Source organism: Vanderwaltozyma polyspora, genomic scaffold (genome assembly GCF_000150035.1).
Source record: "Vanderwaltozyma polyspora DSM 70294 KpolScaffold1028 genomic scaffold, whole genome shotgun sequence".
Lineage (NCBI taxonomy): Eukaryota > Fungi > Ascomycota > Saccharomycetes > Saccharomycetales > Saccharomycetaceae > Vanderwaltozyma > Vanderwaltozyma polyspora.
In genome coordinates this window covers 76039-102324 of record NW_001834687.1, presented here as the reverse complement: position 1 = coordinate 102324, position 26286 = coordinate 76039, and the positions used below count along the sequence as shown (strand labels likewise).

Here is a 26286-nt window from a genome sequence, read left to right as displayed (position 1 = left end):
CATATTAAGTTGAAAACTATGTTACATTAGGATATTCTATATGCTTTTACAATTCTAATATACATTTTAGTGTGTCCAAATTCTGACCATTTTGTCCTTACCACCACTACAAACTCTTTTACCATCAACACTCCAATCTACGGTGTAAACTTCGTCTTTATGACCTGGAAGGTCAACTGATAACTTTCTTGTTCTGATATCCCAAACTTTCAAAGTTGTATCCTTGGAACAAGAAACTAGTAGTCTACAATCAGAAGACCATGCAACTTGATATACACTAGCAACATGACCTCTGAAGGTAGTAATGAATTTACCATCTCTGCTATCCCATAATTTGATGGAATTATCGAAAGAAGCAGATACGATATGCCTACCATCAGGACTGAATGCCACATGATTGACTAATTTTTGATGGCCTGTCATTCTGGCAATAGGTTTTGTAGTTCTTAAAGGATCCCATAAAAACATTGTAAAATCATCACTTGCAGTAACCATTAATTCAGTTTCTTTACCATTTCTCTTTGCAACCTTTTCATAATTTTTTAAAGCTTTAGCTTTAGCTATTTCAGGTGTAGCAGGCTGTTCACCAGTGTAATCAAATGGACCTACTCTTAATGCATAGTCAGTTGATAATGACAGATGGTTGACCCAATGGGCATGGTTTTTCAAAATATTGATACATCTACCAGAGTTTTTCATATCCCAAACTCTAACAGTTTTATCATGAGAACCACTATATAAAAAGTTTTGACCACCCCATTTAACACAAGAGACTGAAGAAGTGTGACCACTTAAAGTCATTGTACAGACTCTTCTTGTAGTATCCCAAATCTTGATAGTACCGTCTTTTGATGAGGTAGCTAGTCTTGGTCGTTCACCTGGAGTAACCAAATGAATTGGTTCCCAAGATAGAGAAGTGATCCATTTACCATGGCCTCTCAAAGCATCGCCAAAAGGTTTACCGGTTTTTGACTCCCATAGTCTAACAGTGTTATCCATAGAACCAGTTGCAATTAGTTCTCCATCAGGTGACCACGAGACACATAAAACCCAATTGTGATGGCCAGTCAATGTTGCCATTGGAGTTTGAGTATCACAATCCCAAATTCTAGCTGTATTGTCACCGGCACCTGTAACCATCCTGGAACTAGTATGAGGAGCAAATGCAGAACATAAAATCGTAGAACCATGACCTGCAATAGCGGAAGAAGATCTTGTAACTGGTTTAACCTTGAAGACAGCTCTAGGTGTAAATACTAAAGTAATAATATCTTCTGTAGTATTATAACCAGGTTTCAGTAAAGTTGAATATAAATTGTCAATAATATCAACACTTTTGTCTGCTGAATCTTTTGTTGTAACATTTGCGCTAAAAGTATAAGGAACTGGATCATCAGAAGTACCATTCAACTGATTCAATAACTCTTCCAACTGCTTTTCGGTAATACCAGCTGGAACTCTAATAGCACCGCCAACATTCTCACCAGAATCTAACGCTTGGAATTTTATAGAAACATTTGGTAAATTTGAAGGCAGTTCAACTTCTCTTGGCTGTTGAGCCTCTCTTTTTTGCTTCTTCGATGGAGGTGGAATTAGTGTAGACATGTTTAAATTACCTGACCTTGAATTAGACCTCTTGGTACCTTGTATCAATAGCAATCTCAGATATTAAATACTTTTTTAACGTCTGATGTCATCTCATCTCATCTCATCTCATCGCTTTCTTTTATCTTGAAACTTTTTTTTTTCATTAAAATCGGCGAATGGAAAATATACATATTTATCACGTGAAGTTTGTATTAAAGATTGAATTACCTACCTTGTTCATTCCTTCACAAATGACGAAGTTTAACATAATGAATAGTCCATGTTTCTATGATAGGTTTGGGGCTATATAACTAAATATACTTGTATAAATAATGTGTAGTTCATCTAGTTCTGCTGTTGTTCAGCTTCGCCCAGACTGGTGTTTGCTGAGGTTTCTGAATCTGGAGTACCGAATGCAAGTTCACGAATCTCTACAATCCATGGATCAGTCAACAATTCTACAGCAGTCGCTCTCGTGGATGGATTCTGTTGTAAAGATCTCCTTAAGAATTTAAAACCTATTGTTGATAGTTCATCGTTGGCAGGTAGTGGCGGGATATGTCCTGCAGCTACATGGTACATGATTGCCCATTCGTTATCCAAGTTTGCCCAAGGTCTTTTACCTGTAACCATCTCTAGGACGACACAACCTAGAGACCAAACATCATCAGCACCGAATTTACCTTTGCTTGGCGAACCAGTGATTGCTTCAGGAGCCATGTACATTGGAGTTCCGACCATATTCATAACACCATTTCCATCATTCTTTATAGACGACATCTTCGTGGTGTCTTGGTCATCTTCAGCATCCGATTTGTTACTAGTCGTAATGAATTTCGAATTACTTTCAACTAATTTCCTGGCTGCACCAAAATCGACATATTTGATAATACCATTGAAATCTAACAGAATGTTTTCAGGTTTAATGTCACGATGGACAATACCAGATTGGTGTAGGTAAGCCAAACCTTCTAGTAATTGCAATGAGTACATTTGTGTCACCATTTCATCTTCGATTCTTCCGTGTTCTAGCAAACTTGCCAGGGAACCACCTTCACAAAATTCCATAAATATATTAACCTTATCTCTATGTACTTCGATACCGTAATACTGGACAATATTTGGATGGTTTAACATTTCTAAGACTGACATTTCCTCCTTAATGAGTGGGAAGATTTTTTCCATTGTCTTTGAGTCTTGAATCTTAATTTCTTTTACCGCTAATATTTCACCACTACCTAAGTTAACAGCAGAAAAAACATTTCCAAATGTACCAGAACCTATAAATTGTCTCTTTTGCCATTTGATTGAAACGTTCGACATTGATGATGCTAACGATAATAAATATTTATTGTCTTTGTCAGTATCATCCAAAACTTTCCCTACCCGATGTGGATTTCTAATAGTTTGATTTTCTAATTCTTCTATTGCCCTCATTCTTACTTGTGAATTTATCATTAACATGTCATCATCTCCAACATCATCTTCGATATCGATATGAGGTCTTATCTGTTGTGGAGTTCTTTCGGCTTCAAGGGCTCTGGCACCCATAACGTCAAAGTGGGAAATTAATAGTGACATACTACTTGCAATTTTTTGTTTTAACATTGTAAATTGTTTATCATCCAAACCAAGGATATTCCAACCAGATGTTATCTGCATTGCAAATTCAATGGCAGGAACACACCAACGGAAGGTTCTCAAATCTGTAGGATCACACTTTTCCACCAAAAATGATAACCATGTAATACTTATTTTCATTAGTAACATAATAATAACAGATTTTTTAGCATATGTTGCAACATTTACTCGTAAGAAACTTCTACCGAAATCTCTTGCAAATAAGAAAATACTGTTCAACAATTCGTCACCGGGACAGATTTTATGATATGTACTCAAAACCTTTGGAAAGTTGTTCAAAACACTATAGGTGATTCTAAAATATGCCTTATTTATCCTTTGTAATCCATTTTCAACAGAGGAAAAAGAACACTTTCTTTCAACAAAAGAAATACAGTTCCCCGCCAATTGTAACATTTTATCAGATAGGTAAGTTAAGGAATGGCTAGAACCCTGATTTAACATTGTTAGATGGTTGGGTGAAACCTTTATTTTGAATTCATCTAATTTCAAGATGAAATCATCGGATAAATTGTACATCTCACCTTCCCATAACATTGGTTCCGATGGTGATAGAACTAAAATACAACCTAGAGATTGTAATTGCTTTTCTAATGAAAATAATTCTTTATCTGGGTCATGAAATATTCCAGAAATATTTCTAGGATTTCGTCTTGTGTTCAACTTTTCATTTTCATTTAAAATATTATAGTAAGATGTGCCATCATCTCCAAAATCATGTGTAATTATTGAATATGGGTTAAAAGCACGATCAGATGCGTTGTATAAGGCTAAACTGTTTTTAATCTCTAGTTTTGGTATTAAATCACAGCCAATATCAGAATTTTGAAGTATTTTTAGTATTTCAGTATCTTTGCAACCTAACAATTCTGGACTACCAATCAAATAATAACCATTTTGTTCGAGTTCCCCTCCTGTATATATTAAAAAATAACCAGCATTTTTTAAATGTTCTAAAAGAAGATCATGGTCTTCAATTTTAAAATTAATTGAGTTTTGAACAGACTTAGCTAAAATATTAGTAAATCTATTCAATTTTCTTTTCGTTGTACCAACATTTTCGAATAATTGCAAAAGCCACTTTTCAGCCTCTATGGAAGTAGGACATGTAGGATGTTGTATATGTTCTTGTAATGTGTATAAATGCAATCTGTTCAATAGCCTTAATGATAATCTATTGAATTCACGTGCAATAAGTTTACCAGCACCATCAATATAATGTCCAACGTTTTTCAATTCATCCCAATATTTAAATAATTCATCTGGTTCTTTAAATGTTTTAAAAGACATTTTCTGAGAGTCTAATAATTTTAGATTTAACAATGTAAATAGATATGATATAGCTTTAATGACCGTGTCATTAAAAGTCGGATCTATTTCAACTTCAAAATTCCAATCTATGCAGTATTCATTAATTGTATATTTCAACTGAACAGAAAGTCTAATGTACGAAGTAATATCATCGATCATTTCATCGATCATCATTAAAGTTGGATTCTCGATTTGTTTGGCGTATTCTAATCTAACCAATATAACTTCCTTTACTAATTTCATCGGAAACATCAATAAAAGTTCTATCTGTTGATATGGATAGGAAAGATTTAATGAGTCTATTATATCTCTATAGTCAAAGAAGAAAAGTTTTGCTTTTAACATCCAGGGAGCCAATGGAAAGAAGATTTTCTTTTGGAATATAGTTTCAATTCCTTTTTCGTTCATTATTTGTTCTGCAAAAGACCTGCCGTTATGATATACCCCTTCTATATTACTTGATGACATCATTACCTTAGTTACATCTAGATCTCTATTACCAACCCATTCCCTTAAAGAATTGATTTGAGATTCAAAATTAGTATAAAAATTCAGCCAACTTATCAATGCATCTATCTTATTGCTATATTCAGGAGTTTTCGTAATTGGTTTGTCTTCATACAATTGTTTTAAATTACACCAATAATTAATGATTTTGAAATGTTTATTTATTAATGGAGTAATAATCGATTCGGCTTCTTCAAATGTCAGATCATCATCTAATTTAAAATGCAAAATCTCTTCGAAGAATGAATCAGTAGAGTTTCTTAGATTTTCTAATACTTTCTTTTGATCCTCTACACTCTTACCATTCATCCAAGATTTTAATTCTAACCAAATATCTTGGTTTATTTGTCTATTCAGTCCCGCAGGTTTCACTTGACTAGCAATTTTTGATTTTTCACTTTTGATAATATCACCCCTCAGAACATTTGAAAGCATTGTTTGCCATTCAAATCTCTCAATGACTAATGGATGTTCCGAAAGTTGAGATAGTAATTTCTGGCTGTCAATTGGTAAACTTGAAAAGTTTGATGCTAATTCATCTTTACCAAATTCAGATTTCCCATTTATATTTTTGAACACATCTCGCACAGTCATGTTTGAAGGATCAGAATGTTTCAACCATTCTAATCTATGCAAAAGATACTTTGAACTCATTAGTATTGAATTGCTTGGGTTATTGTATTCAGTGAAAAAATTTGTACCGAAATCTACATCATCGTCATTGTTAATGCTATTTCCAATCATATCATCCATCTCCAACTCCAACTCAGCATCTTCTTCTTTGGTGGTTGATGCTACAATACCTCTAGTGTAATAATCATGAGAAGCGTAATTCTGTATTTTTTCTATATATTGTTTTTCATTCCATGAATTTTGTTGTACTTTAGATACTGGTGTAGTTGATGATCCCAGATTGTTTAATGAGATTCTTGAGGATGATGCCATTTGTTGAGTATTTTGCACCGTAGTACTAGAACTTTTTGCAGTAGCAGATTGAGCAGGTGCATGTTCAGGACTTTGATGTGACAATGAGAAATTTGAAGTACTTTGAGTCTTCAATGATGCTAATTCTGGCGGTAAAACCAAAGTTGGAATAGGTGTTGCGATATCTTGATTCTGACTTATTTGTTTTGGACCCAAAACTGGAGTCAAGGTATTCGATCTGCCAGGAGTTCTAGCAGGAGAAGATTGTCTTGAAGAAAATACTTTTAATGATGAAACGGAATTATATGCAGGTACTAAAGATGGTCTTCGACTGGAATTTCCAGAGGAACCACTGGAATGTTGATATTCATATTGAAAAGGTTCATCTTTATAGACAACCATTGAACTTCTCCGTCTCCTTACGGAACTTCTTCTTGCCCTTGAAGGTGAAGAAGACTTATCTTGATCTTCATTTCTCACACCATTATTAAAAACAGACGGATTACTGCTTGTCAATTCTACATTGTTGCTGTAACCAGCTTCTTGCTGCTCCAGCTTATTTCCCAATGGCGAGTTCTTGGATTCAGAAGGTGGAATCAAATCTGAAACCAAATTGGAATTGCCCATTAAGCCCCCATTGATATCTCTCAATTCTCTTGAACCAGATTTATAAGGATAAGCAGCAGAATTACTCAAACCTGGATGGGCACTGGATAAAGGATTTCGACTAGTAGGCATCTAATGGATAATATAATATTATATCGATACTACTTTTGCAAAAACTCTTGTTACAACAAATACCAAGTTTCCTTTCAACAAACAAATTTGCCTCAAATAATTGTGTGTTTTTCCTCTTGTTAGAAACCTTTAAAGCTACAGCAAAAGCCTCTCTTGCGTCCTCAAACCAAAAGTAACCTAAATAAAACAACCCCAATGATACTGATAAGGTATCACACACTCTGTTGACACTGTTTCTGGGCTTCTTATCTACCTTTTCACCAACCAAAAGTCACCTTAAACAAAGTTGCTTCTTGTTACTATCACAAGTGAAACTTTTCAATATCTTAAATCGGATGCCAAATATTTAAATATTAATGAAAAATGTCTATAAAACCAAGTGAACTTTACAATGTTTATAGAGTTGTTGTGATGGATAGGGTAGGTTAATGAACCAAGACAGGAGTGTATTGTGTTATATTGGTGATTAATTTTATTATTCTGGTTTTAATTTGGAGGTTTTACTTTTGAACTTTTAGAAAAGGTGCAGTAACGATGGAATTAGATGCGTGTTTAGAGATATTGTACAAGGGTCAATTGCTACCAGAGGCTACAGTTCAGGCCTTGTGTTTTAAGTTGAAGGAAATGTTGGTGAATGAGTCTAATGTTGTTTATATTAGCACTCCTGTTGCTGTTGTTGGTGATATCCATGGTCAGTTTCATGATTTGTTGGAGATTTTTCAGATTGGTGGGCCTGTGCCTGATACCAACTATTTGTTTCTTGGTGACTACGTTGATAGGGGGCTGTATAGTTTAGAGACCATCATGTTGTTGATCTGTTTGAAGCTGAGGTATCCCAACAGAATACATTTGTTGCGAGGGAACCACGAGTCTCGCCAGATTACCCAGAGTTATGGGTTTTATACAGAATGTTTGAATAAATACGGTGGGGTATTCCTAAGATTTGGGCAGTATTTGACTTGGATTTAATTTGATTATTTGGGTTCTATGCTGTATCATCGATGACAGTTTATTCTGTGTTCACGGTGGGTTATCGCCAAACGTTCAGACCATCGATCAGATTAAAATTATCGACCGTTTTAGGGAGATTCCTCATGATGGAGCAATAGCAGACCTGGTCTGGTCAGATCCCGAGGACCATAACATGTCTGCAAACCCTGGAAATAGAGAAGAGTTCTACAAAGAGACCACACAGCATTTCCAAGTTTCCCCTAGAGGTGCAGGTTACACCTTTGGAAGAAGCGTGGTAGAAAAATTTTTGGAATTGAACAATATGGAGAGAATCTATAGAGCACATCAATTGTGTAATGAGGGATACCAAGTGTACTTCAATGGACTAGTAACCACAGTGTGGTCGGCTCCTAACTACTGCTATAGATGCGGCAACAAGGCCTCGATATTGGAATTGTACAGCAAAGATGAATTTTATTTTAACGTTTTTGAAGAAGCACCAGAAAATAAACTTCTTAACGGTAATAACCACCCAGCTGGGAACATGGGATCAAACTCCATAACTAACAAGAAACTGATTTCAGACTATTTCAGCAACGACACTATATCTGATTCATTCCATCTGTCATCCTCATCATCCTCATCCTCATTGCCATTCTCGTCTACTGACAAAGAAACAGATCTAATTAATATGTCCAAGAACAACGACCTCGACATATTTTCAGACGCTTACCAAGCAAGATCAGCTGCTACAAGAAGAGTAGAATACTTCCTCTAATTCTTCTCACAATCCTCGCATTCCTTTACAGTCATCAGGTTTTCAATTCAATGTATTCATTCAATCAAATAATAATTCTTGGGTAGATAGATAAATAAAAGGATAAATAAATAGATAGATAGATACAATTTTGCAAATATACCCCACTACAATCAATGATTAACCCATCCCCTATCCAACAAATAACTCATAAACCACCCACCATCACCTAAACTGATTAAACATCAATTCCACTCTTAACCATCTCTTCATGCAACTATCAGCTAATTTCGAGATGAGCTCTTGTAAGAAAGATATAAAAGAAAATCTGAAGAATTAAAAGGTTTTAAACAAGAAGAGTTTTGAAGTTGTTTTTAGGTTTGGGTAAGAGTTGGTATGGCCATTGGATGGCAGATATTGTGTTATAGTGATTACAATTTATTCCAGATGACGGTTTCTCGAGTGTTTCATGTTTTATTTGTTGATTCTTACGATTCTTTTACTTATAATGTGGTAAGGCTGATAGAACAACAGAAAGTTGATGGATATGATGAGATCAAGGTTGTTATTATTCATAATGATAAGTTTGGTGATGTGAGTGAGTTGTTGAAGTATGTTGTTTTGTTTGATTGTATTGTTGTTGGTCCTGGGCCGGGGAATCCTATTAATGGGGCTAAAGATGTTGGTATTATTGATAGTTTATTTTGTGATGAACTGAGAGAGGTACCAATATTTGGTATTTGTTTGGGGTTCCAATCGATGTGCTACTCTCATAGTGCGTTAGTGAATGAATTGCAGACTATCAAACATGGTCAGGTTTACGATATACATTTGAAGCAAGATTTCAGTGATGACTTGTTTATGGGACATCCTGCGACTTTTAAATCGACTAGATACCATTCTTTGCATGTCTCCAAGATTAACGACAAGGTTATTCCTCTGGCTAGTACCACTGATGAAAATGGTGAGATCTTGATGTCTGCAAAGATCGAGGGGAGACCTTGGTACGGTGTCCAGTATCATCCGGAATCTTGCTGTTCTGAATTTGGTGATTTATTGATTAGAAATTTCATTAAAATAGCTAATAAAAGTAATATCAATAAAAAAAGACAACAGACAAAGACGAAATTCATGAAGGAAAACGAAGAACTCTACTTGAGTTACATTACCGCCCTTGACAAAAGTATTGATAGATCTCCCATTTCCAATATTAATTGCAACGGCAATAATACCGAGCATCAAGAGTCCGATTGTGATGAATCTTCTGGTTTAAAATTACAAGAATTCTCAGTGCCTAAGGATCCCAAAATTACTTTGAAATTATCAGATTTAATTGAAGACGCTAAATTTATCATGGCGTCTTCTACTATAAATGCTAATAGAGGCGAATGGTCGATAATAGCATTTCCAAACGAAAATTCTACAGTCTTTACACATTATGATCAGTTGCACAAGACCACTGTTCACAAATGGAGAGATCCATCGTTGACTACAAACGTTCTTAACAAGGCTTTACATAACGATATTAAAAACTCTTCGATTGAGGTCATTAAGGAGGATAAATCTCATTTCTGGAATACTATTGGTGATTTTATGAAACCTAAAATAGATAATATTCATAGTGATATCCCTTTTATCGGTGGTCTAGTGGGTATATTGGGCTATGAGATGGGTTACTTTGTATATAATAAAATAAATCCCCAAGAAAGATTAATACCAGATGCCAAATTAGTTTTTATCGAGAATTCAATTGTTATAGATCATAGAACTGGTTCTCTTTATGCTATTTCCTTAAATAATAAATTCCCAAAAAACATTTTAGCTATTATTGAAGATATCTCAAATAGTAAAGATGATTCTATTTGTGACATTCGTTGGAACAAAGAACTACCAAAAGATGTAAAATTTGATATTACTATACCTAAGAAGAGTGACTACGCAGATGCATTCGCTAAGTGTCAGCAATACATGCATAAAGGTGATTCATATGAAATGTGTTTAACTACTCAAACTAAAATTGTTCCCTCAAAAAGAATTGATCCATGGAGAATTTTCCAAACACTTGTACAAAGAAACCCAGCACCATTCTCTAGTTATTTTAAATTCGATGACATTATTGATGATAATCAAGACAATGTTTTATGTTTATTAAGTACTTCTCCTGAAAGATTCATCAAATGGGACAATGAAACTTGTGAATTGCGTCCAATTAAAGGCACTGTTAAGAAGGGATCAGATATGACACTTGATAAAGCTACAGAGATTTTAAAAACTCCAAAAGAATTTGGTGAAAATATGATGATTTTAGATTTGATTAGAAATGATTTGTATGAGTTACTCCATGATGTTAGAGTTGAAGAATTCATGTCTGTAGAAGAGTATGAGACTGTTTATCAACTTGTCAGTGTCGTGAAGGGTTACGGTATAACAAAACCATCACCATCTGGAGCAATATATTCAGGTTTAGATGTTTTCAAACATTCATTACCAGCAGGTTCGATGACAGGTGCCCCTAAAAAGATTACCGTTGAAATGTTACAAAATGAGATTGAACAAGATTTAAATCCACACGTTAATGGTGGTGTTCGTGGTGTATATAGTGGTGTCACCGGCTACTGGTCTGTAAATAATAATGGTGATTGGTCAGTCAATATTAGATGTATGTATTCCTACAACAACGGTAACTCATGGCAAATCGGCGCCGGCGGTGCCATAACTGTATTATCATCATTGGAAGGTGAATTGGATGAAATGTACATCAAATTGCATAGCGCTTTGCAGGTTTTTGATTAATCGTTATATTGTTAATATTCGTTTCTTAACATAAATATAAAAGCTTTCAATTCCTTTGATCACCAAAACCCCAAATTGAACAAAGGGTAGCACCAAGTAGGTGCCAACAGATTCCCAGTCTTGATGTTGTCACTCTCCTCCCCTCCAACCCAATTGTTTGTTGTTGTTATTGTTGTCGTTGTATAAGGTTTAGCTATTCATGGTATATATTATGTATTATTTCGTTAAGACACCCGTGCATCGCATAATTAGTGTCTAATTAATGTAATGTCTAAATATATAAATTAAAAGGGTTTTGCACATCAAATGAATATAAGTTTCAAGTAACTCCAAGATGATCCAAAAGGTTGAACAAAGGTGATATATTGTTTGACAAGAGTGGTAAATTGATTTTTGTTGAAGTTATTGGATGGTTTGTTGTTTTTGAACGGTCCTTTGAAGTGAATAATTGAGAAAGTTGACAAGAAAAGGCTACATTTAACTTAATAAGGGTACTTTCTGATCCAAGATATTGATAGATCTCCTATAATTACTATATTTTAGACAATAATAGAGTTACATTTTAACTGGGAGTGTAGAGATTACGATTGTGTTTTGAAATGACTACAACAGTCCCCAAGATATATGCTTTCCATGAGTTTTCTGAAGTTGCTGAGGCTGTAGCTGACTACGTTGTGTATGCTCAGAACAATGCTTTATCAAAAGAGCTTGTAGATAGAAAGATGTCAGTTAGTAGTCTGAATGTAAATAGTGAGGTGGAATTCAAGGACGTCCAGAGATCTGTCTCGATAAAGAGTGTTTCTGGGGTATCTCGAGAAAGTTCAAAGAAACCCAAACGTGAAGTAAGATTTAAAATTGCCTTATCCGGTGGTTCTTTGATTCATGTATTGCATAAGGGTCTTTTATCAAGAACGGATGTAATGTGGGGGAAATGGGATATTTATTTTGCTGATGAAAGATTGGTACCTTTCGATTCTGAACATAGTAACTTTGGGTTGGCTAAAAGAGAAATCTTAGATCAAATTGATACTGAAGCCTACGGCAAGCCAAATGTTTTCCATATAAATGAATCTCTAATTAAAGATCCTCAGGAATGTGCAGATGACTATGAAAAAATTTTAATAAAAGGTTTTGCAGGTAGGGATTCTGTAAAACTACCGATGTTTGATCTATTTTTGTTAGGTTGTGCTCCAGATGGTCATATTGCTTCTTTATTCCCAAATTTCCAAGAAAACTTACGTGAAAAATTAGCATGGGTAGTGCCAGTGACAGGTGCTCCATCAGGTCCAACTGAAAGAATATCTTTGACGATACCGGTTATTTGTCATTCTCATAGATTAGCTTTCGTAGTTGAAGGTTCAACGAAGGCACCTGTTTTGAAGACTATTATGGAAAGGCCAGAAAAGGGTTTACCAAGTAGTATAGTCAACGAAGGCGCTGCTGGTCGTGTTTCGTGGTTTGTTGATGATGAAGCACTAACTGACGTATCTGTTATTAAAAAGGATTACAAATTTCGTTCGAATAAGTGATGAAGATAATTTAAATGTTTTAATTTCTGTGTTTCTGAACAGTAATTAATCACAAATAAAATATGAACTTAATATACAAAACCTGGTGTCACTTTAATTTTCTGTCATTTTAATAGTTGCTTTCCTATGATTGCATATCGATATAAATCTTATGTGATTCTTTTTATTTCGATATTTTTATTGTTCTATGATGGTTTTAGGTTACGGTCCGAAGCTATCTTAAAGTCTATATTCTTTTAATTCACTATGATAAGCATTAGTTTTTATTATTTTTCCCAATCAATCGTTCAATCAATTCATTTTATTATCTCATTGATCAATGTCTGTGGTTTACATATCTAAACATACTTAGTTATATAACAGTCTTTACAGACAACCTCTTTACGAAAGGTAAACAGGTTGGACCTGGATAATTGTACCAATATATTATATATTATTATTACCGGAAACTATCTTTAAGATCTATCAAACATGTTGTAATTGCTTGAAGCTCTTTCAAACAAGTATCTACCATCTTGTAGAGAATATGCATAATCTTCGTCCATTCTCCTACGATTTTCATTATTTGAGGATAGAGGATCAGAAGTACCCTCTGATGGTGAGGAAACTGGTTCATACAACATCATTCCGAAGAATTGATAATAATATTCCTCTCCTAAAACTCTAAGTAACACTTTTTGCTTGAGATCATATTGGTAGCTAATTGGGACTAATATCATGAAAACGATTGGAGCATATCTATTTAACATATTCACCAATGGGATAATTTTTAAGTCATAGTAAAGAGTAGTTTCAAAACTACTTTTTGAAGCAATAGTGTCGTTGTTGGTTGGTATCAAACTCATCAAGTTGAAACAAATGGGGAATAACAATCTACTTGAGTACAGAGAGTAGTATAATGCATTTGAAGGATTGCTTCTTCCATTTGGGATTAAATGGAAGTTGCTGAACTTAAATTTACTCATTGCATACAGTGAAACTAGGGTATTATAAGATAAAATGATGAACTGTAAACTGAAATTGTACCACCTGGAACCAAAAAATAACCATCCATGAGCCCATCTTATTGGTATTAATTCCAAGAAGAACACCAAAATGGATAGAAACATACAAATAATTCCAAAAAATATTATCACTAATCTTTTTAAGTTAGATACTGAAGGTGAATTTGCGTGTGCTAATGTATGAATAATTGAATTCGAATGTTCTCTATAATACAGGAAATTGTAATATTGGGTAATGAACTTGTTGTAGACACTGTTCAGTTTATCTAGAGTAACAATATTTGCCTGTGAATGCAATACTGAGTTTGGATTTGTAATCTTCAACTCTGCAAGCAACGATTGAACTTCAATTTTACAATTAGAAAGTACGTCATTGAATGTAACATCGCCATTGTTCAACTCTGGCGTTTGTAAGATGATAGTTGCATTCTCGTTCATTACTAGTTGAGAATCGTTCATATCATCGTTAGTTTTACTTAATTCAACGAAAAGTCTATTATTTGATTCCTCCGTAGGTAATCTTCCTTGGGATAACAAATGAGATGGCAATAAGATCAGTCCTGAAGATAATAAAAGAAGCATATAGCTCAATGAATATAGATGAGCCAAAGAAATCAACAAAGATTTCAAATCACCAATTGCATGACCTGTAGTTGCAATTAAATAAATTATTCCTATTATTATCCCTACAGCAGAGATAAGGTAAAATTTAATATTCTGGAAAATTGCTTTCTTAATTCTTTCTTTTACTTCAACTCTAGAGGCATAATATTTCAATGAAACGTATGATATCAAAATTGGGATTGTTATCCAACATAGAACAAATTCTAACCAATATATTATCAACCAAATGATTCTATAATTATGCTGTACCGCATCCAATTTAGTATGTAATAATTTAGTCAGAGATTCAGTGCTTCTCTGCAATAAAACAGTGCTATTAGAAACAGGATCTTCGTAACTTGAACCACTAGTAGCACTATAATACAAATCCAACGGTAGTAAATATGTTGTAGATAATAGTATCATCATATTCAGCGAAAGCAAGGATAACGTTACGGGGTATGTATTCTTATGCAACTTAAACGAGAAATATCGGTTAATCACCACCAATGACCCCACCGCCACTAGGATAGTACCTACAATCGATACAATTGTCATATTCCTATTTTAATTTCTTATCCAGAATCAACCTGGCCTTATATTAACTTCTAACTAAAGCAGAAACCGCTATCTAGAATACCCTCCAGGAACAACCAGACAACCAAACAAAAAAAAACACTCAATAAATACAAATAATCATCAACTGGACCTTCCAATTGACCTTAAACACTCTATTTGTTCAATAACTTCACCAAATCTCTTAAACCTTTGGTGGTTAGAGTTCTCTTCTAGTTGATATTTCATCAAATTTCGGTAACTACTTTATATATATATAACCTTCATATTAAAAGATATTTGGAACCAATTCTAATTAAAAAGAGGTTGATATAACTAGAACCATTGGCAATTTGTGGGTCAGTGAGTGGGGAATTATTGTAATTTGAGATCAACAATGGATTCCTCGAGTGATTTTGTACTTAAGGAGGCATTGCCCAATGTTCTTGGTACTATTGTCATTGATGAAAATAATAATATTGTTGCATCTACTGGTATTGGATTAGAACGAGTTGAAGATGTCGTTGAGTTGTCTAGAGTGAAGCTAGATGATTCAGGGTATGGTCTGTTTCAGGATCACGACGTCAACTGTAATGTGTACAGGCAGGATGGCAAGACTGTTGTGGTCTACACGGCTGGAAACTGAAATATACGTTATAGAAAATGTATATGAGTAGGTTCTAGGATATAGGTGTCATTGGGGTTAAAGGGAACCGTTGATTGGTTTCTGATCTCTGGATTTGGGCTATATTTTTAACCTCATAAATTAATATTTAAAATATTTATCATACGTAATTAACCAAAAGAGAATAAAATAATAAATACTTCTATATATATATATCTTCAGAGTTAAATGAATCCTCCTCCCCCAAATCCACTTGGTCCTCCTCCAAAGCCATTTGGATTATTACCAAATCCACTTGGTTTGCCAAATGGGTCATCGTATTTTGATCCTGGTATATAGCCAGGTCCTCTATTTCTTGTACTGTCGTCAGGGTTCAATCTTGAAGGATCAAATATCATTCCACCTTGGCCAGTGGTGTTTCCAGGTTGGCCATGGGGTGGAATCATTAATGGATTGTTTAAATCTATGTTTCTTTGTCCCATTGGAAATAGATCAGGGTCTCCGTACCCTTGAGGATGGTTAGGACCTAAATTTAATCCAGGGAACCTAGACGTACTACTTGGCTGGTTGACTTCGTACTCATCCTCGAATTTAGGCATATCATCAGGTCTATTAAACCCAGATGAAGTGGTGGGCACACTTGAACCTGTATTTAACCGGTTCTCTAAACCTTTGTTCTTTAATGAATCATTGTCTCTTTCGGTGTCTGATAATTCACAAATAGTCTCTTGCAACTTTTTCTTTAAGGTAGTCTTCAAATGCAATTTGTTCACTAAACTCTCTCTGATTACTACTAAAGCTGCTCCATTTTTCTTGAACTCATTAAACTTTAACGGATATCTAGTACTATCAGTTAAATCAAAGTCACTCTTATACTCAAAGATACTTTGAGCAATCAGCTCATCTTCCAAAAAAATGAAAATAGAACAGTTAATACCATCTCTTATCTCAATACCAGAAACAAGTACTCTATACTCTTTAATTTCACCGGTAGTTTCATCTTTTATCTCTTCATCTTTCACTTTAAGAATACTCTTCACGCAATTCTTCTGCTCATCCCAACCTGTTTCAACAGCACAAGGATACAACTCTTGAAGATAATCAACAACAGCAGCAACTGAAAACCCTAAACTACTAGAAACTTCCATTATCATATGCCTTAACCTCTTTTCTGACTGTTATTTTATCAATTATGGTTAATATAGAGAGTTTAAATCTTTCTTAAGGGAAGAACCCTTTAAATTCGTTCTTTGCCTTTAAGAAACCTTCAAGAAGAAAAACTGGCTGATGAGGTGACCATACCACTTGGAACTCATAGATCCAGGATAGGTAAGCTTTGACTATGAACAAATATTTTTTTTTATATTAGATATACATACTTATACAGATAAAAGTAACCATTGAATTGACTGATCAAAATTACTTTAATTCGCTGATTTCACCATTTCTTGCAACTAAACCCATAACATTTAAGAATAGGTTCAAGTCTTGGTATAATTTTTCTCTTCTATATAGTGCTGATTGGTCTTGAGGGTTAGCTTTTGTTAAGTCTTCAGCAGAATTGATTGTGCCAAAGATTTCATCTCTAATTTCATCTATAATAATTCTTTGATGGTTCAATTTACCACTCAATGCTAGAGAAGCTAGGAATTGCCATATGTAAGCTTGATCGTAATATTGAGGAGAAGATTGTTGAGGGCTTGATCCGGTTGATGATGATGACGATGGTAAAGAAGATGAGGTTTCCTTTACAACTTTGTCCTGGTAGTCCTTTGGAGGGAAAACTAAGGATAATTTTGTCTCCAAGGAGATGAATAGTTTATCGTAAACTTCGTTCCATGCTTGAATGTCTGGTGAAGATAGACTGTTAGTTCTATTACTATCTTGCTTGATTAATGCAGCACGAGAAATTAGGATCGTAATTAAATTCAAACCAAGTTTTGATGTAGAAATAAAGGAAACGTTATTATTTCTGATTAAGTGCAACAATAGACCCATGATTTCAATGAAGTTGGCACTGGATGATAGGAATGAAACTATAATCTTCAAGAAGACAGCTTGGAATAATTCAATTTTCTTTAGTTGTGAATCAGTTGGGGATGGATTGGTTTTGAAAGAACTAATGATGATAACATTCAAGTGAGATAATTCACTGAAGAAAGTTTGCAACAATTGTAATTTTTGTTGTTTGTCTAAGAAATTGAATATTCTTGGAATTATTTTTACACCTTTGTCAAAGGACAACATAGAGATGAAAGGACATACTTCAAATGATTCATCGCCAATGTGCAATGATTCCCATAGACTAGAGTTATCGGTTGTTTTGCCGCTTCTTAACTGTGCTTCTAATTCCAAAACTACTTCATAAACAGATTCGATTAAAGATAAAACAAACTTTCTACCACCGGAACGAGATAAAACTGAGCTTTGATCAACAGATGAAAAGGCGTATGAAGATCTTCTTCTCGATCTGGAATTTTCACTAATACCAACATTGTTCAATGATTCGGTAACTTCTTCTAAAACAGGAGTTGAAGCATTCGATAGTTTTCCACTTAATTCTTCATCTTCTTCTTCACCTGACTTTGGAGAAGGAATTTGCAATTGTCTACGAGGAGCTTTACTGTTCATTGCAGAGGAAATTTTACCCAAGACACCTTCACGAGCAATATCTGAATGGTCCTTATTCTTTTGAGGTCTTTCCTTTGCTACAGTTACAGCTTTTTCAACTTGGTTTTGCATTCTTTGTAAGGCAACATCAGCTCTCTTATAACGACCACCCAATCTATGACCTGAATGTTCCAAGTAAGCACGAGCAATTAAATCTTTATTCGACTTGCCAGCAATACCACCACTTTGGATGATCTTGTAGACTTGGTAATAAAAATCTTCATTGTAAGGGTCTTCAGTAACAATTTGAGACAATTGGTAACGTGTAATGAAATCTTTGTCACGAGGGGTCATTAAACCAGCGTTTTTCAGAATTTTTTCAACTTTAGCTTGACGTATTTGTAGTCTTTTTTGTTCCTCTGGGGACAATGGTTCACCTCTTTTTGACATACGACGGTTAGATTCTCTCATGGTATTTTGGTTAACACCTTCTCTTTGTTGGTATAATGGGGAGTGTTGATGTGGAGGAGTTGGTAAAGAGGAAGCGTATTTTTGAGAAGCATCTGAGGAAGCCAATGATTCAACATCAGCATGTTGCAATTGTTGTGGAGGCAATTGTTGTTGCTGAGATGGTTGTTGTTGCACGGGCTGTTGTTGTGGAGCTTGCTGTTGTGGTTGTTGCATTTGTTGTTGAGGCTGTTGTGGTTGTTTTTGTTGTAACATATGTGGTTGAGGTGGTTGAAATTGTTGTGACATAAAGTTCATTTGTTGTTGAGGGTACATTTGAGGAGGAAATTGTTGTTGTTGACCTTGTTGTTGTTGTGGAAACATTTGAGGTGGCATTTGTTGGTATTGTCCAGGAATACCGGGAGGCATGTTCATCTGGTATTGATTACCAAATTGCGCATTACCTTGTGGTATAGGTTGATGAGGATAGCCTTGGATAAAGGTTTGTTGGTTAGATATCTGCATTTGACGCTGTTGTCTTTCCAATTCTTCCATTGAGATAGCCCCAGGAAGTGGGCCTTGAGGCATTACATTCTGTTGTTGTTGTGGTGGTTGTGGTGGTTGTGATGGTTGTTGCTGTTGTTGTTGTTGTTGTGGCTGTTGTTGTTGTAGTTGTGGAGGCAACATGTTTTGAACAGGTTCATTGCCCCACAAGGACTCCATTGGTCTCATATCCAAATTAGTATCCATAGGTTGCTGTTGTTGTTGTTGTTGTTGAACAGGAGCAGAAGAAGCTGCTACAGCATATGATCTTGAATTAGTCGCATACGATCCTGAAGTTGTTGCGCCCTGACCAGAAACATTGGCACTTCTTGATCCAGATGCCCCACCACCTAAATTGGAATGCCCAAAATCGAAATCAGTACCAAATTCAACTTCAGCACCAAAAGTCTCATCGTTCAAATAATCGTCCTCTTCTCTTTCGTATTCACCAAAGCCTCTATAAGTATCTTCAAAATCTAAAGGTTTATTAGAATTGCCGGATGACCCATGGACGTTCCCAGACGCAGGGCCACTAGTGTCAAAACCAAAAAATGACATCGGAAACTACCTTAGATTAGATATACCTAATTAATCACTCGCTGAATCTAGTTTGATGGTCTATCCCTCTACTAAATCACCTTTAAAACCATTATCTTATAGTATTCTTTAATGAAAGTTTTTTCTTTTATCTTGTTTGCTTAAAAGCTTTGTCCTTCCAAAAAGAGTTGACGTTGTTCGTCGTTGCTAGTGACTCCGGGTAATCTTCTTGAAAGGTAATTCTGGTCATGTGATCCCTGGATAATACCGGTATACCGGTAAAAGTGGATCAACCAAGGTGGTTTAGAAGGTACAATTGGAAGGCAGATGCATCATCACTGTCGGTTTGTTGATTCATGTGTCTACTTCAGTTTGTTGATCCATACCTTTTGTCTGTGGGGAAGAAACTCGAATACGATTGAATATCTTTTGGTATTTACAAGTGCCTATATATACATATATATATATATATATATTTATATTAATGTGAATTTATATAATGATATTATTATACGGAATAGTATTTTATGGTGAAATGTGATGCGGGCCGTTACTGTCGTAGCCAGATCGTCTATTCCTTAGTTGGTTTTTTGGCACCATATTTGGAACGGGAGCTGATTCTATTCACGACACCACTTAAATCACCAGCACCTCTGACCAAATGGTACTTGACACCGGGAAGATCCTGACAACGGCCACCTCTGACATACACAATACTATGTTCTTGAGCGTTGTGACCTTCACCTGGAATATAAGCAGAAACCACGTTACCATTAGTTAGTCTCACTCTGGCAGCTTTACGTTGAGCGGAATTAGGTTTCTTAGGCTTCAAGACCATAACACGCAACACAACACCTTTTCTAATAGGACAGTTATCCAAATCTGGAGCCATAGACACTCTACTACGACCTGGAGGACCAGAACCTCTTTTGATCTGGTTTAAAGTAGCATATGCAATTGAAGCAGTGCTAAACGGTTTGGCAGCCCCGAAACCCAGCACTCTAGAAACAACAGAGCCAGTGGACCACACACTTCTTAACGACATCATCTTTAACAAACCTCTTGTATCCGTTCCCTATCCTATCCTATCCAATCCTATCCAATCCTATCCAATCCAATCCAACCCAAACCATTGAAACAATAACTTCTCTTCATTAGTACCAAACCTCTGTTGTTAATGTAGATGGCTCCTGTTTCTTATAGATTCGAATTTGAATTTGACGAACATTTTTTTGGCTTTGAGATAGTTCGTTGGGTGTGATGTGAAAGCACGTGATTTCAGATTGTTGGGAGCTCTGGGAAGTGACAGTTAATGCTGTCGTCTGTAGCGTAACAGTTCATTGATAGTTATATTATATTATACTTAATGGTGATTGTGTTATTGGGAATAATTACCTTGGCTATCTTTCTATTTTGGTCACGACTTGGGTTTCATGAATAATATTTAGTTAGTTAACTATCATTTTAGGTTTCTTTAAATACTCTTGTGACTACATAATATTTAAATTTTATATTTTATTTTTTGGTTTCTTTCTTTATACATTATACCATTGTCAATTCATTAACCAACCATTGGATACTCCAGTTTGCCCATCCAGTTCAATGTCATAATTCCTTCAATTTCTGTCATTGAAAGTTTTGGTTTTGGTTTTGGTTTGCACCACATCACCAGGACTACCCTCAATTGCCAAGACCAACCTGTCGTAAGTATACATGCGATACTGCTATATTCACGTATTATCTGTCCAAACACAGGGGAAACAATGAGAGATACTTTGTAAATATGGTCGACCACCAATCTCCAACGACACACTTACATTAATCCTCTATATTGCACTAGTTAGTTCATTATTTATGTCCGATGTTGTCACTTTCCTCTGCTAGCGCCCGCTGCATCACCACAGCAACACACCTTTCCCAAGACCTCATCCAACAGGAGAACAACCTCGAAACCGAATCCCAATCAACTAAACTGAAGTGAGCCCAGATATACATCCAACGTTAATTTAAACAGCCATCCCATCAAGAAACTTTATCATAAATATATATATATATATAGATGTTTTGTATATTTTTGTATTGCTCACCTTCTTATTATTGTACAGTATACCCAATCCAACAGGGCACTGCCATATTGAGATGCCCCAATGGCTACGTCTCAATCGTATATCCATATAAGACCTGCTTCGTTATGGAATAATTTTAAGAAGTCTGCTACTAAAAATGTTAAAAGTGTCCAAGATCATTCAAATTTATTGCTTCGAGTCCAATTGCACAAGTTCCCAAGTCTTATCGGTCATTCTACAAGTAGGATCAATCGTCGTTACAATGATGACACCTACTCAATCAATATGCTAAAATTACCATCTGTCGAACAAGAGATATTATTAAATAGAGGTGTGGGCCCATTACCATTGGATCCTGCAAACTACAGATCTGTTTTAAACATGTCTGTGTTCGATGGCCACGGTGGAGATAGGGTCTCAAAATTACTAGCTGAGAATCTCCATAAGGAAGTTTCAACTGGATTCTCAGATATATCAGAGTTCTACCAGTTACTGTTGGATTATAAAGACAAAATTGGTGGCCCTTATTGGGAAAATGTTTATGAGAATAGGTTCAATTTCTATGATAAATTTATTAAACGTTGCAATACTAAACAGGAGCAAGTACTCTTTGGTTCCGATAATTCAGGTTCAAGAATGATTTTTGATTCATATGGTAATATAATAGACAAGACTGCTCTTTTGAGCGAACAGGAAAGATTGAGAATATACTATTCGTTCCTTAAGTTCGATTTCTTGAAGTGCTGTGGTTTTGAAGACAGTACAGAAATGCCATTAATAGATCGTGCAAAACTGTATCCTGGGGGTTCAACCGCATCTTCAATCTTTGTATCTTCTTATATCCAAGAAGACAATCTATTGGATGAAAGTTTTTTTGTAGATGCAAATGGTCTTTTGAAATTGGTGGTAACTCAAGTAGGTGATTCAAAGATTATACTATGTGATTCAAATGGTATAGCACATAGTTTAACTAAGATACACTCACCAACATCAAGACGAGAGTCCAAGAGATTAGAATCAACCACTAAAGAGGATTCCTTGCTGGAAGAGGATTCCTTTGGAGACGTGAGATTCCTGAACAATTTTGCAAACACAAGATCATTTGGCGACCTCGTTGGGAAACCAGAAGGTTTAACTGGTGAACCTGATATTTATTCATATCTTGTAGGCTCTACACGACGTTTACCATATACTGAAAAATCCAAGTTACAATTTGGTGGTGATGAATGTTTTGTCGTGTTAGTTACAGATGGTGTAACGAACATTTTATCTGACCAAGAGATAGTAGACCTAATAACTTCAACCGTCAACTTACGTGGATTGAAAACAGCATCTCCTCAGTATGTTTCGGAAGAAGTTATTAAATTCATTATGGCTGTTGCTGGTAGACATGCTGATAATGCTACTTGTCTTGTACTTCGTCTACCAAACTGGGGGAATTGGCCTGCAATTGATAGATCCGGTGCATCAAGAGAGAATAAATTGTTAAATTCATCCTAAGTATGTTATCCACATATCCACAGGAAACACACTTGATCTCTATTTTTCTTATACATTTCAATTTATTATATTATAGTATATTATTTTATTTTATTTTATATTATATTTTATTTAACTATATATTCATGTTAATCCCTTTTTAAATTCAAACTTGAATATAAAAACTACACATATTTGCAACCGTCACACATAGAATATCAATGCCATATTTACAAGATCCAACCAAACCCTGGAAGGAATACTATTTATTCTTAGTTTGAGTATATCTAAATCTCTTTCTTGTTGGAACAAACTGTCCCAATTTGTTCCCAACCATATCCTCAGTCACTTCAAAAGCAACGTAATCCTTACCATTATGAACTTGAAACTTCAATCCAACAAACTGAGGAAGAATAGTAGCACTTCTAGCATTAGTTCTAATTGGTGTACCTTTAGCCATAGCTTCTCTTATAGGTAAGGGAACAATATTAGGACCCTTCCAAGCTGAACGTGCTAAAACTCTTAAACTTGGAATCATCTTCAACAATCTTACTCATACACTAGCAACGAATCAATACCAATGATAGATAGGCTTGCTTAGGAACAGTAAAGATCTCTTTTATCTCAATTGTTGTCCTCTTATGATCAAGTTCTTAATATATGGGAAAATTTTCAGTTAAGCTCTTAAAGTGAAAAATTTCAAGATATTTAAAATGTTAAGAGGTATCGATGAGATGAGATGGGATAAGATGGGCATTTAAAAGAAGTTTTATGGTATAAGAAGACCAGTGAGGTTGGTATGTTTGCAGTTAGATTTGATCCCAGTCAGTTAGTGGAGGAGTCTGTTGAAGATGAGGCTCCAAAGAAGGTTATTCCTTTGAAGAGATCGAAATCTGATGAGGAGGACGAATCAAGTGAAGAGGAAACAGAATCAAGTGAGGACGAGGAAGAGAAAGAGAAAGAGGAGGTTGCTGATGAGGATAGTATGGATGTCGACGATGAGTCTAGTGGAGATGATGATGAGGAGGCAGAAGAAGGTGAAGTTGATGCGGCCTCTGATCATCCTGATAAACACAATTCAGTTATGTCCAGGTTCCAGCAGACTCTTGCTTTACAAGATAAAATGGACTCAGAGAGTTTGGTAAATGAGAATGAAGAGGTTAATGATGAAAATATAGTGGAATCTCATAATCTGGAAAGAATTCCTCAACCTGCAAAGGTGAAGGAATCTGCAGTTGCACCTGCCGCTGTTTCTCAATATAAATCAGCAGCGTGGTTAAACACCGAAACTATTCATTATGATAGCTCAATGGTGAGAAAATTCTCAGATTTTGAGGACCAGATAGATCCAAAACTATTGAAGAATATACAACAAAATTTCTCTACTGATACTTTCCCAATCCAATCCATATTATTGGAAACTTTATTACCTACTTTGAACTTCTCATATAATATTACCAAAAAGAATTTTACTAGAAGAGTAGGTGACGTATTGGTGAATGCCTCTACTGGTTCAGGTAAGACGTTGGCATACTCTATACCGATCTTACAAATTTTATCTAAACGTACTGTCAATAAACTAAGAGCATTGGTTATTGTGCCTACAAAGCTATTGATTAACCAAGTTTACGAAACGTTTAACAATCTGGCACAGGGGACCAGTCTGATAGTAAGCATCTCAAAGTTGGAAAACTCCTTGAAAGAAGAAAATAAGAAACTGCTACAAAATGAACCAGATATTTTAATTACGACTCCTGGTAGATTAGTTGATCATTTACAGAGTGGTGCGGTTAATTTGAGAAACCTGAAATTCTTAGTATTAGATGAAGCAGATCGTCTATTGAATCAATCATTCCAAAATTGGTGTAACGAGTTATTGAATAAATTGAAAACTGATAAACAGGACCACATGCCAGGTAATATCGTTAAAATGGTGTTCAGTGCTACTTTAACTACAAATACAGAAAAACTTCATGGATTACAATTTTACAACCCTAAACTGTTTGTCATGGATTCTGTCAAACTTTATCATTTACCAAGAATGTTACAAGAATACAACTTGCATATCCCAACTGCTAAAACTTCATACAAACCTTTATTCTTATTACGTCTATTATCTGAGATAAATGGTTCAAAGATGCTAGTGTTTGTGAAATCAAATGAAAGCTCGTTGAGACTAGCCTCACTTCTATCCATCATGATTGAGCACAAGCTAGGATCGCAATTTGACATCAACTCAGTCAATTCCAACAACACTAAAGCCGAGAACAGAAGAATAGTCAACGAATTTGCTTCAAATAACAATACATCCAAGGTACAAGTGTTAATCACCACCGATGTGATGTCGAGAGGTGTCGATATCAACGACATCACAGATGTATTGAACTATGACGTCCCAATCTCTTCTCAACAGTATATCCATCGTTGTGGTAGAACTGCCAGAGCTCAGTCGAAAGGTACCGCTTATAACATGCTGATAGGTAAAGGTGAAAGAACTTTCTGGGCTACACATATAGACAATGATATCAGTAGAGACATCGATGGATGTCAACCACAAGTGTGGGGACAACATGATCAACAGAATCAAAAAGATGAAGGACAAGAGGAAGAAGCCCAGGTTCTGCCATTATTAACCGTCGATCCAGAAACCGAAAGTATTTACAAAGAATGTCTAAACTCATTAAAAGAAAAAGTGGATACCAACAGAAAATAGACAATCAACTCAACAATGTCATCGAAATCAGCCTTAACAAACCTAATTAGATTGATTTCTTACCTTTACCACTCTTATCATTTTAGGCAATTTGCATCAATTTGTATTATAGAGAGATAGATAAGATATATATACGCACGCTTATATATATATATATAAATGTAGAGATTTCTGCATAATGATCATTAGAAATTCATTATTACAATACTGAACAAGCTCAATTCGATAAGTCTGAACAGATATCACCTGAAAGTATCAAATTGTCTTGTTCTTCATAGTATCAAGTTATAGTTACATATACATTAAATTTTCACTATATAAAACTAATGAAAAATTCTTGGCAGTTAAGATAAATTAACAGACCCT

General features: G+C 35.2%; 12 protein-coding genes and 1 further gene across 12 annotated transcripts, besides 2 other annotated features; 6 read left to right on the top strand and 7 right to left on the bottom strand.

Annotated features, from left to right (window-relative positions):
- Positions 1–66: 66 nt before the first annotated feature.
- RSA4 (Rsa4p) lies at positions 67–1605 on the bottom strand (the record flags this gene model as incomplete). Its single annotated transcript, XM_001646575.1, has 1 exon — positions 67–1605. One exon carries the CDS (start codon positions 1603–1605, stop codon positions 67–69), a length of 1539 nt encoding a protein of 512 aa, XP_001646625.1.
- A 327-nt stretch (positions 1606–1932) lies between these two features.
- SSK22 (mitogen-activated protein kinase kinase kinase SSK22) lies at positions 1933–6708 on the bottom strand (the record flags this gene model as incomplete). Its single annotated transcript, XM_001646574.1, has 1 exon — positions 1933–6708. The coding sequence occupies one exon, from the start codon at positions 6706–6708 to the stop codon at positions 1933–1935; it is 4776 nt and encodes a 1591-aa protein (XP_001646624.1).
- Positions 6709–7242: 534 nt separating this feature from the next.
- Positions 7243–7674: a sequence feature (similar to hypothetical protein; correction of possible frameshift sequencing error~similar to Saccharomyces cerevisiae PPG1 (YNR032W)).
- Kpol_1028p39 lies at positions 7243–8437 on the top strand (the record flags this gene model as incomplete).
- Positions 7676–8437: a sequence feature (similar to hypothetical protein; correction of possible frameshift sequencing error~similar to Saccharomyces cerevisiae PPG1 (YNR032W)).
- Positions 8438–8812: 375 nt separating this feature from the next.
- ABZ1 (4-amino-4-deoxychorismate synthase) lies at positions 8813–11209 on the top strand (the record flags this gene model as incomplete). Its single annotated transcript, XM_001646573.1, has 1 exon — positions 8813–11209. The coding sequence occupies one exon, from the start codon at positions 8813–8815 to the stop codon at positions 11207–11209; it is 2397 nt and encodes a 798-aa protein (XP_001646623.1).
- Positions 11210–11808: 599 nt separating this feature from the next.
- Kpol_1028p37 (6-phosphogluconolactonase) lies at positions 11809–12738 on the top strand (the record flags this gene model as incomplete). The annotated part of the gene is made up of 1 exon (XM_001646572.1): positions 11809–12738. One exon carries the CDS (start codon positions 11809–11811, stop codon positions 12736–12738), a length of 930 nt encoding a protein of 309 aa, XP_001646622.1.
- A 455-nt stretch (positions 12739–13193) lies between these two features.
- Positions 13194–14903, bottom strand: Kpol_1028p36 (uncharacterized protein; the record flags this gene model as incomplete). Its single annotated transcript, XM_001646571.1, has 1 exon — positions 13194–14903. One exon carries the CDS (start codon positions 14901–14903, stop codon positions 13194–13196), a length of 1710 nt encoding a protein of 569 aa, XP_001646621.1.
- Positions 14904–15297: 394 nt separating this feature from the next.
- Positions 15298–15546, top strand: EGO2 (Ego2p; the record flags this gene model as incomplete). Its single annotated transcript, XM_001646570.1, has 1 exon — positions 15298–15546. The coding sequence occupies one exon, from the start codon at positions 15298–15300 to the stop codon at positions 15544–15546; it is 249 nt and encodes an 82-aa protein (XP_001646620.1).
- A 203-nt stretch (positions 15547–15749) lies between these two features.
- Positions 15750–16679, bottom strand: FUB1 (Fub1p; the record flags this gene model as incomplete). Its single annotated transcript, XM_001646569.1, has 1 exon — positions 15750–16679. The coding sequence occupies one exon, from the start codon at positions 16677–16679 to the stop codon at positions 15750–15752; it is 930 nt and encodes a 309-aa protein (XP_001646619.1).
- Positions 16680–16944: 265 nt separating this feature from the next.
- On the bottom strand, positions 16945–19683 carry PAT1 (deadenylation-dependent mRNA-decapping factor PAT1; the record flags this gene model as incomplete). The annotated part of the gene is made up of 1 exon (XM_001646568.1): positions 16945–19683. The coding sequence occupies one exon, from the start codon at positions 19681–19683 to the stop codon at positions 16945–16947; it is 2739 nt and encodes a 912-aa protein (XP_001646618.1).
- Positions 19684–20233: 550 nt separating this feature from the next.
- On the bottom strand, positions 20234–20710 carry MRPS12 (mitochondrial 37S ribosomal protein uS12m; the record flags this gene model as incomplete). Its single annotated transcript, XM_001646567.1, has 1 exon — positions 20234–20710. The coding sequence occupies one exon, from the start codon at positions 20708–20710 to the stop codon at positions 20234–20236; it is 477 nt and encodes a 158-aa protein (XP_001646617.1).
- Positions 20711–21809: 1099 nt separating this feature from the next.
- PTC6 (type 2C protein phosphatase PTC6) lies at positions 21810–23228 on the top strand (the record flags this gene model as incomplete). Its single annotated transcript, XM_001646566.1, has 1 exon — positions 21810–23228. The coding sequence occupies one exon, from the start codon at positions 21810–21812 to the stop codon at positions 23226–23228; it is 1419 nt and encodes a 472-aa protein (XP_001646616.1).
- Positions 23229–23469: 241 nt separating this feature from the next.
- Positions 23470–23745, bottom strand: RSM19 (mitochondrial 37S ribosomal protein uS19m; the record flags this gene model as incomplete). Its single annotated transcript, XM_001646565.1, has 1 exon — positions 23470–23745. One exon carries the CDS (start codon positions 23743–23745, stop codon positions 23470–23472), a length of 276 nt encoding a protein of 91 aa, XP_001646615.1.
- Positions 23746–24006: 261 nt separating this feature from the next.
- On the top strand, positions 24007–25920 carry DBP6 (putative ATP-dependent RNA helicase DBP6; the record flags this gene model as incomplete). Its single annotated transcript, XM_001646564.1, has 1 exon — positions 24007–25920. The coding sequence occupies one exon, from the start codon at positions 24007–24009 to the stop codon at positions 25918–25920; it is 1914 nt and encodes a 637-aa protein (XP_001646614.1).
- Between the last annotated feature and the right edge of the window lie 366 nt (positions 25921–26286).